The sequence below is a fragment of the Teleopsis dalmanni genome, chromosome 2 (assembly GCF_002237135.1).
Source record: "Teleopsis dalmanni isolate 2A chromosome 2, ASM223713v2, whole genome shotgun sequence".
NCBI lineage: Eukaryota > Metazoa > Arthropoda > Insecta > Diptera > Diopsidae > Teleopsis > Teleopsis dalmanni.
Genome location: NC_051847.1, coordinates 157,575,982 through 157,590,101, shown reverse-complemented (window position 1 = coordinate 157,590,101; position 14,120 = coordinate 157,575,982). Strand labels below are relative to the sequence as shown.

Below are 14,120 nucleotides of genomic sequence, written 5' to 3'. Positions count from 1 at the left end.
AAAAGTTTTCGGAAATTCTCATTTAAAATTCGCGCGCTGTATATTTTTCGATATTTTAAGTTTATGTAGTTTGGCAGCAATGTCCTTAATTACTATGCCAAAAATGAGCGCGATCTGTCAGACAGTTCGTTTACGGCAGCTGTTGAAACCAGTTCACCTCAGTAGGGCGTTGCGAAAAAAACAATGGAAAAAAATATTGAACAAAGAGTTTGCATCAAATTTTGTGTTTCGAACGAAATTTCGTGTGCAGAATCGTTGCGAATGCTACAAAAGGCTTATGGGGAATCAGTTTTATCGAAAACTCAAGTTTATGAGTGGTACAAAGCCTTCCAGGACGGTCGTACGACCGTCGAAGACATTTCGCAACGCACTACTGAGGTGAACTGGTTTCAACAGCTGCCGTAAACGAACTGTCTGACAGATCGCGCTCATTTTTGTCATATTAATTAAGGACAGTGCTGCCAAACTACATAAACTTAAAATATCGAAAAATATACAGCGCGCGAATTTTAAATGAGAATTTCCGAAAACTTTTCAGTCTTAATGTATAAAGATACAGTGGGTTAATTTATATTTTAATTAAGCTTGTAATTCTAATATTAATATACTTTCTGCACTAATTTGTCAAAAATAGTTAATAAAAAATAAAATTTTTCAAAATGTTTGTATCGAAAATAGTAAAGAAAGTGCTGAGACTAAATAAATTAAATTTATTTTTAATCAGGAAACAAGAAAAGTCTAATTAGTATAACTTGTATAGGTTAGAAGCATGTATAGGATATATTACACACTGCACAATATTTAAGATTTTTAAGATTTATGAAGACAACAGCATCAACAAATTAATAATTAACTAAATGTGTGTCAACGATTAAAGCTTACTATACAGTTGATAAACCAAATTCAAGTACTCAGACTAAATCATAACAAATATAGGCGGAAGATTTTGAATAGTGAAATCTTCCATCACAAAATCTTTAACAATTCCGAAAGATCGTTCTAAAAAACTTTAATTAGTAAAGGATTGGTATTTCCAATAAATACCTAAGTAGCCAAATCACGATTTTTAAAAAGTTAGATGAAAAAAAGACGAAAATCGAAGCCACAGAGTTATAGATATATTACAGAACCAATATAAAACAAATTGGAAAAAATAATGTATGTACTTGATCGACACACTGAAAGTACCTGCCAATAAGTTTTTTCCACGTTGAAGAGAATTTCCATTATTTGCATTATCAACAAGCATATTTTGAAACAGCCATGTTCACTGATCATTTAGCTCCATTCGTAGTTCAGCTCTCCAGATTTACTGTTTATCTATGTATATCCATGGGCCTATATATTCATAATCAATTACAGTACTCTGTTTTTCTTTGATAGTAATCATAGTATCGCTGGTAGTATTAGCGCATATACGTTTATATTTCTGAGCTAAGAGATATCTATTGACGATTTACACGTTATAAGGTGCATTACATCGTACTATACCGTACAGAATACTCACGCTAACTTTAATACTACCTTATCGAAACAGTACTATGACACTCTTTACGCGTGTCGGTTTTGCATCCGCTGCATAGAGCATGAAGGAACTTATTGTAGACTATTTATTGTAGAATCGTCCTACTTTCCAATTACAACATTATGTAGGTAACCTCATTATATTAATTGATAATATTATTAACCACGTTGATAATATAAATAACCGCGTTGATAATAGTGCCTTTTTATTCACTGTATTGAGATGCTCCTTGCATATCAGTTCAACTCCGAGAGTCTGGGGTACTTAAATATCTTGTCTACGTATTTATCAGGTTATATATCTATATATTTATCTGGCTCAATGTCTATTATGTATACAATTTCTCCTTCTGTTTGTCGAAAACCAGTTACCCAATGTTTAACTATACGGATATTGCATAAAACAAACGTTGTGTATGAAATCAAGTAGAACTCAAATCGACTAATGGATGTTATAACCATTATGAACTTAGTGAAAATATAGTCCTTATACAAAACATCTATCGGAAATTAATATATATTTATATGCTCTATGTAAACTTTAGATTCTACTTGATAATAAAAAATATGGAAAAATACATCTCAAATAATTCATTAAATAAATATTAAATATTTGTAAATAATTTTTCACATAAACTAAAAATTTAAAATTATTTATTAAAATTCAGTAAATTATAATTTATTTACTTAATATTTAATTAATAAGTAAACTCTAATTATATAAACATTTTCAAAAATTGTACTTAAAGTAAAATTAATTACTAAGAGCACCATAAATGACATTCAGAAAAGTTTAATTCAGAAACTAAGATTTGAGTAAGATGTTAAACATAAAAAAAATATTACAAAGAACTCTAAGGAAGTCGTCAAAAATGAAGAATAACTAAAAATTGAAAAACTAAACATCTTAAAAAAAACGTTTCTTATCAACAATATTGTTCAAAAATGCTTGTCAAGGATGCTAATATTTTATTCAAGTCCTAAATAAATTGCAAAAATATAAAAAATAAGATAATTTAAAGGACATGTTTCGCAGTTTATCTTTAAATTGAATTAAATTTTTTTTTTGTATGTCGAAGTACAAAATACTTAAGAAATAATGTAGGTTGCAGTTGTATTTTCCACTTCGCTTTATTAGGAAGCTCATGTAAACCGATAATTGAACATATCCCATAAAAAGAAAATTCTTCTGTAACCGAAGTGTTGTATTGCATTAGAATAATGAGTTTTCCTTTTATTTTCTGACCGAATATTCCGATTTTTATTTTTTGGTAAACAAAAGTTTTGACATTTTTTTTAAGAGTATGTGGTGTTATTTTTATTGATTTTATTGTATCATGCAATATTAATGGCATTACTTTCCAAATATTTGGCCATTTCACCAAGAGGAAAACAACTATACTTAAAGTAAATATATATATATACATATATTTATATATGAGTATACTTGTACTAAGTACTTAATGACATTAAAATATTTGTGTACAATTTTTTCAATATTATTCAATTGTTAAAAATGTATCTTGTTGATTTTTGTTATTTGACTCAAGAGATTACATTTAGGCATAGAAAGTAATTCTGATTTTAATAAAGACACAAAAAAATTTATTATTTGCTATATACGATATATACAGGGGGTCTCGCATCAAAAGTACATATTGGTGGTAATTCCATGATTCAAAAAAAAAAAAGAACTGTATGATGTGATTATATTTAATATTTTTTATTTATAATATGTAAGGCTTATGCTAATATTAAAAAAGAAATAAAAATAAAAACACTAACCTATAATTTTTCAATATGTTTTATTAGATTCGTTTCTCAGTGAGGGTTATTTTAGAATGAAAGAAGTTAAAAAAATTTTGAAAAGCTGATGTTATAAGTTCAATAACTATATGTTTTAATTTTATAGATATTTTCAACTATTATATCAAGTCTTACATATTATTAATTAAATATTAAAAATAGTAAACTTTGAAAAAATCAAACATCAAATATTGTCACTCATACGCTCTGGATGATATTTGTGCTATTTTTCTTAAAAAAACTTTTGAAGGGACGATGGCAGGGAAATGATATATATAACCAAGAAAACTCTTGTGAATTTGTTACTACGATAAACAAATGTTAATAAAAGTATGTACGAATAGATAATAAAAAATTTACAAAATATTAAAACCAATGTTATCTTTTGAAAAATGAATCAAAAATATTTTTCAAAAAAATTAATTTAAATATAATTTCAAAAAACATTAGAAAATTTATCATCAAATCATTAAGTTAAATCATAATTAATAGACTTAATGTATGAATTGATTTCTTAAATCATTTGGTTTTATGTTATGTTATAGACTTTTCTTTACCACTCTATGTCTTATTATTTATTCAAAACGTTACCACTATCATATAATTTTTTTCAATCCTTAAGCTAAAAAATTACTTTTCAGTACTTTATAAAATTTATTCATTTCCATGCAAAAACAAAACTCAGCAATATTTATTATATGAAATTTATATGAAATTCCTTTAAAATAAGACTGTATCTATCAATATATATAACCATGCAGTAATTAGAGCATTGTCCTCTTGGAAGTTATCTACGAGAGTCTCGACAGAGTTTAGTACTGTATTGTGTTATCAATAGAAATAAATTCCCGAATAGTCTTATAACGATTGGGTCAATCATTCAAAAACTTCTAAATGTTTATAGCCAAAAGAAGTCGATATTGGTGCAACTGGTTTTTGATTTAGTCTACAATATGATGTGCTTTCTTAGTACCATAAAACAAAGTTTGTTGGCAAGTTATCTGACGGGTCACAATGACCATGAGCTCAACAAGACAGGTTTATCTGAGAGGATAGCATGTTAGAACATTTTTTAAGTATATAAGACATCTAGGCAGATTTTTTGTAACTCTTCAGGAAATTCTATCTCTCTTAGATATTAAAAAATCGATGTTAGATGGTATGCTGACCTTTAGTAGAAGAGGTAAGAGTCGTCTAATCGGTTTGGATCAGTTTATAGCACAAACAATCTACAATAGTCAGAGTTCTCTACTTTGCTTAGAGTACTAACTAGCACATCAAAAAAAGGATTGTTAAAACTTTGTAATTAATATCGTTGATTCTGTTAGAAATATCATACTTGTTATAAACTTCTAATACTAATTACACTATAAAAATATATAAATTATTGAAATAAAATCTGCAATTAAATAAAATTAATGCTTGTTTAAGTTAAACATATATAGCGGAAATTCCTAATATAATATCAACAGGTACTTTTTATATCTTCGAAAAAAAAAACAATAAAAAACTACAAAAATGAAGGTCCTTACAAAAACTCAACAGGTCCTTTAATTACTAAGTATGAGTAAAACTTTTTGTAGTGTGATTTTAAGTAATTACTACGGAACATTTAACTTTTTGAGTAGGAGTAAGTGATTGTTGATTACTTTATTAAATATTAATTTATATTATTAATATCTATTTTACCATAAATTACATCCTACTTAAAGTAAAAGCAACCTATCAATTTTACTCGTAATTAAATTAGTATAGATACTTCAAATAAGTTGGCATTTAAAAAAAATAAGTAAAAATAAAAGCAAAAGTTGACTTATATCAAAATAAATCAATATTAACCAAAAATATATACAGGAAAAATGAATCTGAGATACACAATGCTAATCAACACAAAAAAGACATTGCAGTTGTTGTGGGAGTAGTTTTAATAGTTATTAATCTATAAAATCACTTTGTATGATAGACGTAATATTGTTACGTTTATATTAAAATATTTGGTAGAAAATAGATAAAATTGTGATCTAGTATGAACTGAAGTAAAAATGCATATAACAACTTGTTCAGAATTATGTAGAAGCCTCAGATATTTATTAATGACATTAATAAATATAAACAGGATTATGAAATTTGACCTTTATAAATTGTGTAAGAAAGAAAACAAAAGTTTAAAAAAATACTGCGATATTTTATAAAATTTGCTTATATAAATTAAAATTAAGATAAATGTTTAGCTTCAAACAAATTAGTTTCACTTGATAATTATATATTGTAAACAACCAATGTGGCCTGAAAAGTTCATGACCTATTACGAAAATGATTTTAAAATATATAAACTTATTTTTATCTTTGAATGTTTCATCTTTTATATAAACTCAAATAAAGTTTCAAGACAATCTGTCAATTTATTTGAGTAATAGCTACTGTTTATCATAAGATAATTAAATTCTTTGGTTTTGATGATTTAATACAGAAATTTGTCGATATGGTTCTAAAATTTTAAAAACAAATATTTTCAGTTTTTACTTTAAAAATATAAATTACAACATTTAGGTTAATAAATCAACAGTTCTGAAAAGTAATTCGAAAATTGTAAGAAAATAAAAAATCATTAGTAGAAACATGATATCTGAAGTGCAAATTGTGAAATAGCTGAACATATTATGCATCTTGCAAGATCAAAAAGTGTCTACTTTATATAAGGAAATATGTACAAATCGATTAAATCATCACAACACTGTTATCGCACTTGGCAATAAGTCACCAAAACTTCATAGAAATATATACTATTGATATTATTGGGATAATTTCATAATTTCAATAAATCTGGTTTGTATTACAATTAGAAGAGCAGTTGAGATAATGTATTGAAAAATTAAATAAACGATAAAAATGTCAAAAAAGGTCCCAACGGAAGGAAATTTACATTTTCCTTCAGTAGACACTATTTTGTCTTAATCTTTCCGTTCGATCTTTTGAGAATCATTCCTCATTTGCATGACTATGTGAAAATGTAGACAATGGGGTGCTTAGCCTGTTGTCGTTACCCTCAGGTTTTTTCTGTCTGATTGATGTACCGATAAAGTTTAAAATTTGATTATTGTTTGTGCTTTTTGATAGGGCTAACTATATCTCAGCTATTTCCTTATTTTAATATGTTGAATTTGATTCTGTATTTAAAAAATTGATCATATTTGTTACAGCAATAGCAATGCTAACGAGAATATAAAACCCAAAAAATGTCTGAAATGTTCATATCTTTGGAGTAATTTTTTAATTAGAAGTTCTGATGATATTATTTAGCTTATCTTAAGCTAAATTTCGGTAAAAGTTTCAAAAGGGTAACTTTTATTATCGTACAGTATAAGACAGTTTCTTTTCTTTTTTAATTATTAACTATTGAAAAGACGTACTAGAAAACAATTTCATATACCCATAATTATTCTTCATCAGTGTACAAATTAATTAAAATTTTATAAGTTTTCCTAATGTACTTATGGAAATTTTAGAAAATTCCTTTTTAATATTTTGTTTTTCTTTTAAACCTTTTAATTTTTTTCTTTTAATATGAGCTCGATTACTTTTGAAAGGTGCTGGTCAAAGTTTATTTTCTCCTGAATGATTTCAGTCATCCGAATACTTAAAAATTCATGGTAGTTTGATTTTGTTAGGTTAGGAGTTTTGCTATTTATAAAATAAAAAGAGCCAAAGTTTGTGCACTTCCGGTAAAACTTAAAACAAATGACCTTTAGCAGGAAAAATAGATTTGTCTGACTTTTCTTTCGTTTAGATATTTTCTGTTGATACGTGAAACATTTTTCATTTTACTTTCCTTCTTATATTTCTATAAATTTTCTAGCCAAAATCCCTTTGACCTCAAGTTTATAAAAGGAAAAGTTTGATTAAAAAATGTTTAACTTAAAATGAAATTAGAAAATGTTGTTTAATTTTTTTAATATTTTTTTTAACAAAACTTTATGCTAATAAACCGACTTTTCAACACATTTGACAACCGCAAATGGGTTTCCTACAGAAGTACAAGAATTATTTCAAAGTCACGAAAATTAGAGATTTCAAATTATTGATAATGACAGTAATAACAGCGTCTGTGATTTAATTATCCTTTTCAAATGAACGCGTTTTCTCGATTTCTTATTGTAAGCACGAACAAAGGATTTGAATGAAGTACAATTTTGTACAGAAAGGACGTTAGAATTTGAAACCATTGAAACATTAGCAATTCAGTGTAAGTCTTTAATTGTCATCTATTGTAATTCCAAAGAATGTAATCTTATCAAATTGCAAAAATATACCAGAAACATTTAAAGTTTATTAAATTTAAAACTTAAGGCAAAATGGTATTCAATTGTTCTTAAAATTCAAAAAATTTATTTTTAGAAGAAAAACTACATTAAACATGTAGTTATTTTATGTAGTATTATTTACCAAAATATTGACATATCAAAATATTGATCTATTGTTTAAGAAGAAATACAATGTTAAAAAAATTTCGGAGAAATATTGTTTGATCAAGGAGAATGGTACTTGACTGAATAATTTCAAAAAAAAATCTCAATCTCGTTTTATACAACAGTCAGAAAATTCTTTCGTTCACCGGTAACGAAAAAATCTTCAACTGTTTTTCGTTAATAACCTCGTTTGACTTAACTGCAGTTCGGTTACCTCAATTAAGGACGCGATTACTGTAACAATCATTTCCATTTCTAATAACATTCCAGAACTGCAGGGTTAAGCGATTAGAAAAAGATATGGTTATTTGAATAGGTAACACTTCGATTGCCCAACCCTGTAGTTTAAATCTGCAAATCATTAAATTGTTTATATTATATGAAACCAGATTTGTATGTAGCATATTAACTGTTTTTTAAGATGATTTTCTAGTATAACTGAAAATCGTTTAATGGAGACGAGCTATTGTCTTCATAAAAATAAATAAATGGGAAGGTCAAAGAACCAGATAAACCACCGAACATCTGGTACACCTGGCAATATGCGATGCAGAATTTTAAATGAAGAGAAAAACCGCAGCAGGCGGCTTTGAGATATCACACAAAGAAAGCCGACCCAAAATAAGATAAGGTTAACAAAAAGAAGAAGAAAACTTATTTTATTATACTTGTACTGAACCATTTATATTGTAGATTTTTGAAATCTACTGCTTAAATATGGTGTTAAATCATATTTTCTGATATGATAGATTCTATCACACCGTAACGAAAAAACATATGAAAATTAACTTAATGTGAATAATAATAATAAAATAACCAAAGCATAGATTTCATAACAAATTAATTATTTCAGAAATATGTTTTTATTATCTTAATTTAAAGGATGTAAGAGTAAATTTGCTCATAAACATACGATAATAAACAAGGTAATAAATTATGAATTAAAAAAAACAATTTAGTTTACATAATTAATTTTAAATTAAAAAAATAAATAAATTTAGAATTATAAATCATTAATGTCAAGACTGTTAGAGAAATGAAGTCAACAAGTCAATCTAAATTAACTTAATAAACTGTATACAAGGGATTGTGGTTTTGCGGTATCAATAATAGCAACCTTAATAAAAATATTTAGTAAAAATATCTATAAAAATTCATTAAATTTTATATACATAACAATTATTGAATGAAAATTATTAATTATTAACAAAAAATTGCAAAAAGTATTAACCGCAGTATGACAGAAAAAAAGTTCAAAATATACTAAATATTATCTGTGAAATATAGCATTTAACTTTAATAATTGAATAAAAGCACAAAATAAATGTATGTACCCATACCATACCAGCACTCATCTATAGTTTGGGAATAATAAATTTGTAAACACAGACATAAATTCCCTAAACGCAACACAAAAAGTGACGTACGGGAGAAAATTCATATATTCTATCTAAAATCATTCACAAAGAAGGAAAAGAGCGAATAGAAGAAGTACATGAATATTTTAACATAAGCTAAAACTTTAATACCATCACTATATTAAAATATACAATAATAAATGTCAAATTTGAAAACTCACGTTATACCGCATCCTACTATAAAATTATTCCTGTGAGATAGATGAAACACAAAGTTTACCCTTTACGACGAAGTAATTAGACAATATATATCACAGTGATGTAACAAAAATATTAAAAATATACTCGTGAATCTGTTATTTCAAATTAATCGCAATTCATTATATCAATGGAATATTAGTTCTTTGTAGCCTCAATTTTTCTTTAGTTAAATGTTAGTAACTTCAAAATATAGCCAGAGCTGAATAATTGAAATAGGTCCATAAAAAATCCTTCTACTCTATATTTTAAAACCGCATTCAATGTATTTTTATTTCAAATCGGTTTTATATCTCGATTTAATTCATCGCTTTAATGTAGTTAAAGATCTTAAAGCTTCCACTATCTTGGGCTGATCTATATGAAATATATAATTTATTGCATTTGAAAATCAAGACCCTAAAAGAATTTTTGATTATTTTATCAAAACACAGTCAGTTCAATCATCCAAATTGTTGCAGGACTTATTTAATATGATAACATACCGCTGAAGAAACCCGTACATGATATCATAAGGTATGTCGCTTGAAATATATAGATCCTAAATATTTTCTATTCATAAAAGATAAAAAATGCAACAGCAAGAATTGTCGAGATGCTCTCGCTTAAAATTAATAGGTCTATATGTGCCTTACGGGATTAACTTTAGTTGATACATGTGTAAGTATGTTTTGACTCTCTTGTTTTTGACTTAACTCCTCTTTATCTATGCTGCGTGTGTCAATATATTTTTAAAAACTTAATACAATAAAATGCCTACTATTAAATTAATATGGTATCGCTACAGATCAATGGGTCTATACGTGGTTAACGGCCAGCTGGATTTACTGCACCTGACCTTTATGGAAATATTAAAATCCATTTTTTTATAAATGTCTACCTTTATTGCTTTTTACAAACTATAACAATTTTTTTGAAATGGACGTAATATAAATAAAAAATTAAATTCGTATTTGAGAAATAGTGTAAATATTTACTAAATGTTTTCAAATACGATTTTGTTTTTAAAATCAAAAATTGTAATAGTTTAAAATCGACAAGAATGAAAAAAATCAAAAAATCATTAATATTGTGTACTCATGCAAATAAAAACAAAATTATCTCTGAATTTCTCATTTTTTTGTGTTTTGATTGAAAAGTGAGATATAAAATGTGCAATAAATTTAATGTCATATGAACCTAAATAAATCATATATTGAAATGCTATCTGCTGATCCATACCAAAAAATAAATTAAAGTTGTCATAAGCTGAACATACAATATAAAATATTAATTAATTAATAAAATAAAAAATTACACAGTATTAAAATGCATTTCTTTAATTTAAAAGTAAATTGTAAAAAAAAATTGTATATTATAATTTGTTTATTTGTAATAGAATAGAATATATAGAATACTTGAATACTATATATAACACTCAGTTACTTGATAATTCAGTATTCAAAAAATTGTAATGTTTTTTGAATATTCTATTTATTTCTAAAATTCTAAAATTATTCTAAAATTATCACTCAAAAACAACAAATTATACAATTATACATAAAAGTTTATCAAATACTGAGTGTGAACACTCCTAATGTAAGAACTTTGTATACATTAGCAACAATGGCAATAACGCAATTAGGATATTATTCAAAGCATATAAATTCAGAGTCGAGTCTTAGCTAAGCCAAAGTTTTTTAATTTTCAAAATTTAAAAAAAAAAAAAAATTTTTTTTCTTATGACTGTATTATGCGAAAAATAAAATGCGAATAGTAAAATTAAAAACAATGGCAATAACCCAATTAGGATATCATTCAAAGCATATAGATTCAGGTTCGAGTCTCAGCTAAGGTTAAGTTTTTTTTAATTATCAAAATTTCAAAAAAAAAATAATATTCTCTTATTTCTGTATTATGCGAAAAAAAATAAAATGATAAATAATCTTCGGTAGTTGGCTCTTTTTAAAATATAATCAATGTATAGATTTATTATTTTATTGTAACTGATTTGGGTTTTTCAAAAATAAGAAATAACTAAACATTTCCCATACTATGGAAATAAAAGCCATTTTTCATTGGTAAGGGTTTATTTTTATTTTAGCGCAACAATACAATTTTTTGCTCATCTCTATTTAGGGCAATGCCCTACTTATTAACAATAAAAAATTGTGTATTTTTCTACTTATTTCTTAGTTTATTTTTACATTTTTATATAAGTCGTAAATCAAATGTTAGAGATCATCAATATCACTCAGAATTTCGCTAAGAATCCTTAAAACCTCATCTTTAACTTAATGCCAAAAATTGACAATACAACTGTGAAATTAGTTTTGACATCATTTATTATTATTTTTTTTCTTCTTATTTGTAGTGGTAAATGATTTTATTTAGAATTGGTGCAGTCTTTATATGAAACCTATACACGCCCACACAAAATTCCCAAAAGAATTTTTGTATATATTATATAATGTCTTGGAAGTGGTAATGGTGTGCCATTAACGGCAGAGAATGCAACCGCTTGCACATCCGGAAGCATAAGCAAGCAGGTTTACAAAAGAAAATGTAAATAAACACAAAATAACAACAGAATAACAACACAACAACAATAGCAACAACAGTGCGATAGCTATGCCTGTACCACTTTATTTTCCGAACACAACACAATATAACACAACACAAAAAAAAAAAAATAAAAATTAAGAAAATAAAGGAAGAGGAATAAAAAGCTTAAAACTCAAATTGCGCCTTAACTTACGCTTATCTTTTCAATGTGAGCTGCACTATTTACTGGAGTTGTAGGTGATTTCTCCATTTCGCTTTACAAATTTTTTTTAATTATTTTATATTTATATTGAAATTTTATATATTTTTTAGTTTTTTTAAATGAATTTTTTTAATTACGTTTCAACTGTCTTTATTGCGTTTCAATTGAAAGCATCTGCTACTGACACGCGCCTTTACAAAATAACAACTAAACTTTTCTTCAACTTTCTGTTGATGCTCACTGAAGGATGCCACAATGTTTTCTTTTTTATTTTTCAAATATAAATGCTTTTTTTACATTTGATGCGTGAAGCGGGATTTTCACAACAGCTCGGCTCGAAATCTCTTACAAGACTAACCAAAGATAGTTGACAACGATAGGACGTCTACCTCAGCATTAATACGCAATGAGCACGAACGAATGTAGCGCATAACAATTTCAAAACGAAAACATAAACTTTACTCTTTCCTTTTTCTTTCCCTTGCAATTGGTGTTTGGTGTTATGTTGTGTTTGAAGCTTAAAAGTTTAGACTTGTTTTTTTATTCTGATTTGTGCTTTTATGTGTCTGCATTTGATAACGTTGTAACTGGAACGGGGAACTCACCTTAGTTTTTATGGTGAAACATTTAAATTTAATATATTTAAATTTTGTATTTTTTTATAAAATTTTGTATTATTAATAATTCGGATTTGAATAGTAAAGAAAAGACAAAAAATTTTTAGTTAATTTATTGAAATTTAGCAATACTCGAAACAGAGTTGTATGGTCAGCCAAACATTAATAAATTTACTAAAATTTTTGTCTTTGTCTTTTCTTTGCTATACGAATCCGTCTAACTTTTAAATAGTTTCTTTTCGCCATAAAGATGAGTCACCCTCGACAAGAAAAAATTAACATTTGTAATTATTTATAGTTAATTATTTTGCAGAAGCTACTTTTTTTTAGTATCATTCTAATAATTACTTGTAAATAATATTAGAAGTAGTTTATTTAAGTAGTTTATTTTGTTAGTTATTCTTCACCATTTTTCAAAACTTGGTTATTTTATTTTAAATTATATTATTTATAATTTATATAATTTACTGTCTTTAGAAAAAAATGGTCTATAATTTTTAAAAAAATTAACTCTATTATAATTTCTGAATCATTTCAGGTACGTCAAAAATTTATATACCAATTAAAAAGACATATATGCTAAAATTAGTTATACCATTCAATCTCTTTGGTTGAATTGTTTTTAAGAAATGATGTAATGATGAGTATATGTGTAGATTTTAATGGACACATACATACCTCGTACCTTCTAAATAAAGTCAAAGAATTGAAGAATTTAGCCATTTAATGCATAATTTTTTTAACTTCTTACAAACAAAATGCAGAGAAATGGGATCAAAAACTAACTCTGATATAAAATTATCATTATCTTTATCGTTACAGATCTTTATTAGATATTAGTAATAAATTTATTAGTAATAAATTCTATATTGATTTTTGTTCTGGCATAGTTACGTTAATATAACTTAAGTAAAGTAAGTTAAACGGATAAAAAAATTTCTCTATTATAATTTAATCATGATGTGGTAAGATAATTTAGTTTCAAGTAACTCAATAATTTTGCCTATATCATATGGTTTTAAGTACTAAAAAAAAACATGAAGTTGTCAATTTGGAAGCACCTTTGACAAAAACTTGCATGCGCATGATATATTTTAAATAAATACCTTTATTTAATTAAAAACTGTTTATATATTATATACTTTATATTTGAATTTCTAAATTAATTTTTTTTTAATTGATCGGTTTTTATAGTCTTCACTTATTCGATACTGCCAATTGACCATTCGCATAAGCCTCCAATCAATTTTAGTCAAAAAACAGATCAAATCAAAAAGAATTCCTATGTAAAACTACAAACATCACATTTTCATGTTTTGCATTAAATAGATATATTCTTTTAAGC

The 14,120-nt window shown here is 26.0% G+C and overlaps 1 protein-coding gene across 5 annotated transcripts in view; it reads right to left on the bottom strand.

Moving 5' to 3' along the window:
- The window catches only part of LOC119680510 (uncharacterized protein ZK1073.1), a 63,158-nt gene that overhangs the window by 24,932 nt on the left and 24,106 nt on the right, over window positions 1-14,120 (bottom strand). The window contains exon 1 of one of the 5 annotated variants that reach the window (XM_038093348.1): window positions 12,150-12,515. The exons of the other annotated variants lie outside the window; for them this stretch is intronic. Coding sequence (XP_037949276.1) covers window positions 12,150-12,206 — 57 coding nt within the window. The 5' untranslated portion in view covers window positions 12,207-12,515. Of the gene's footprint in view, window positions 1-12,149; window positions 12,516-14,120 lie in introns of those variants that run through there. 5 annotated transcript variants of the gene reach the window in all.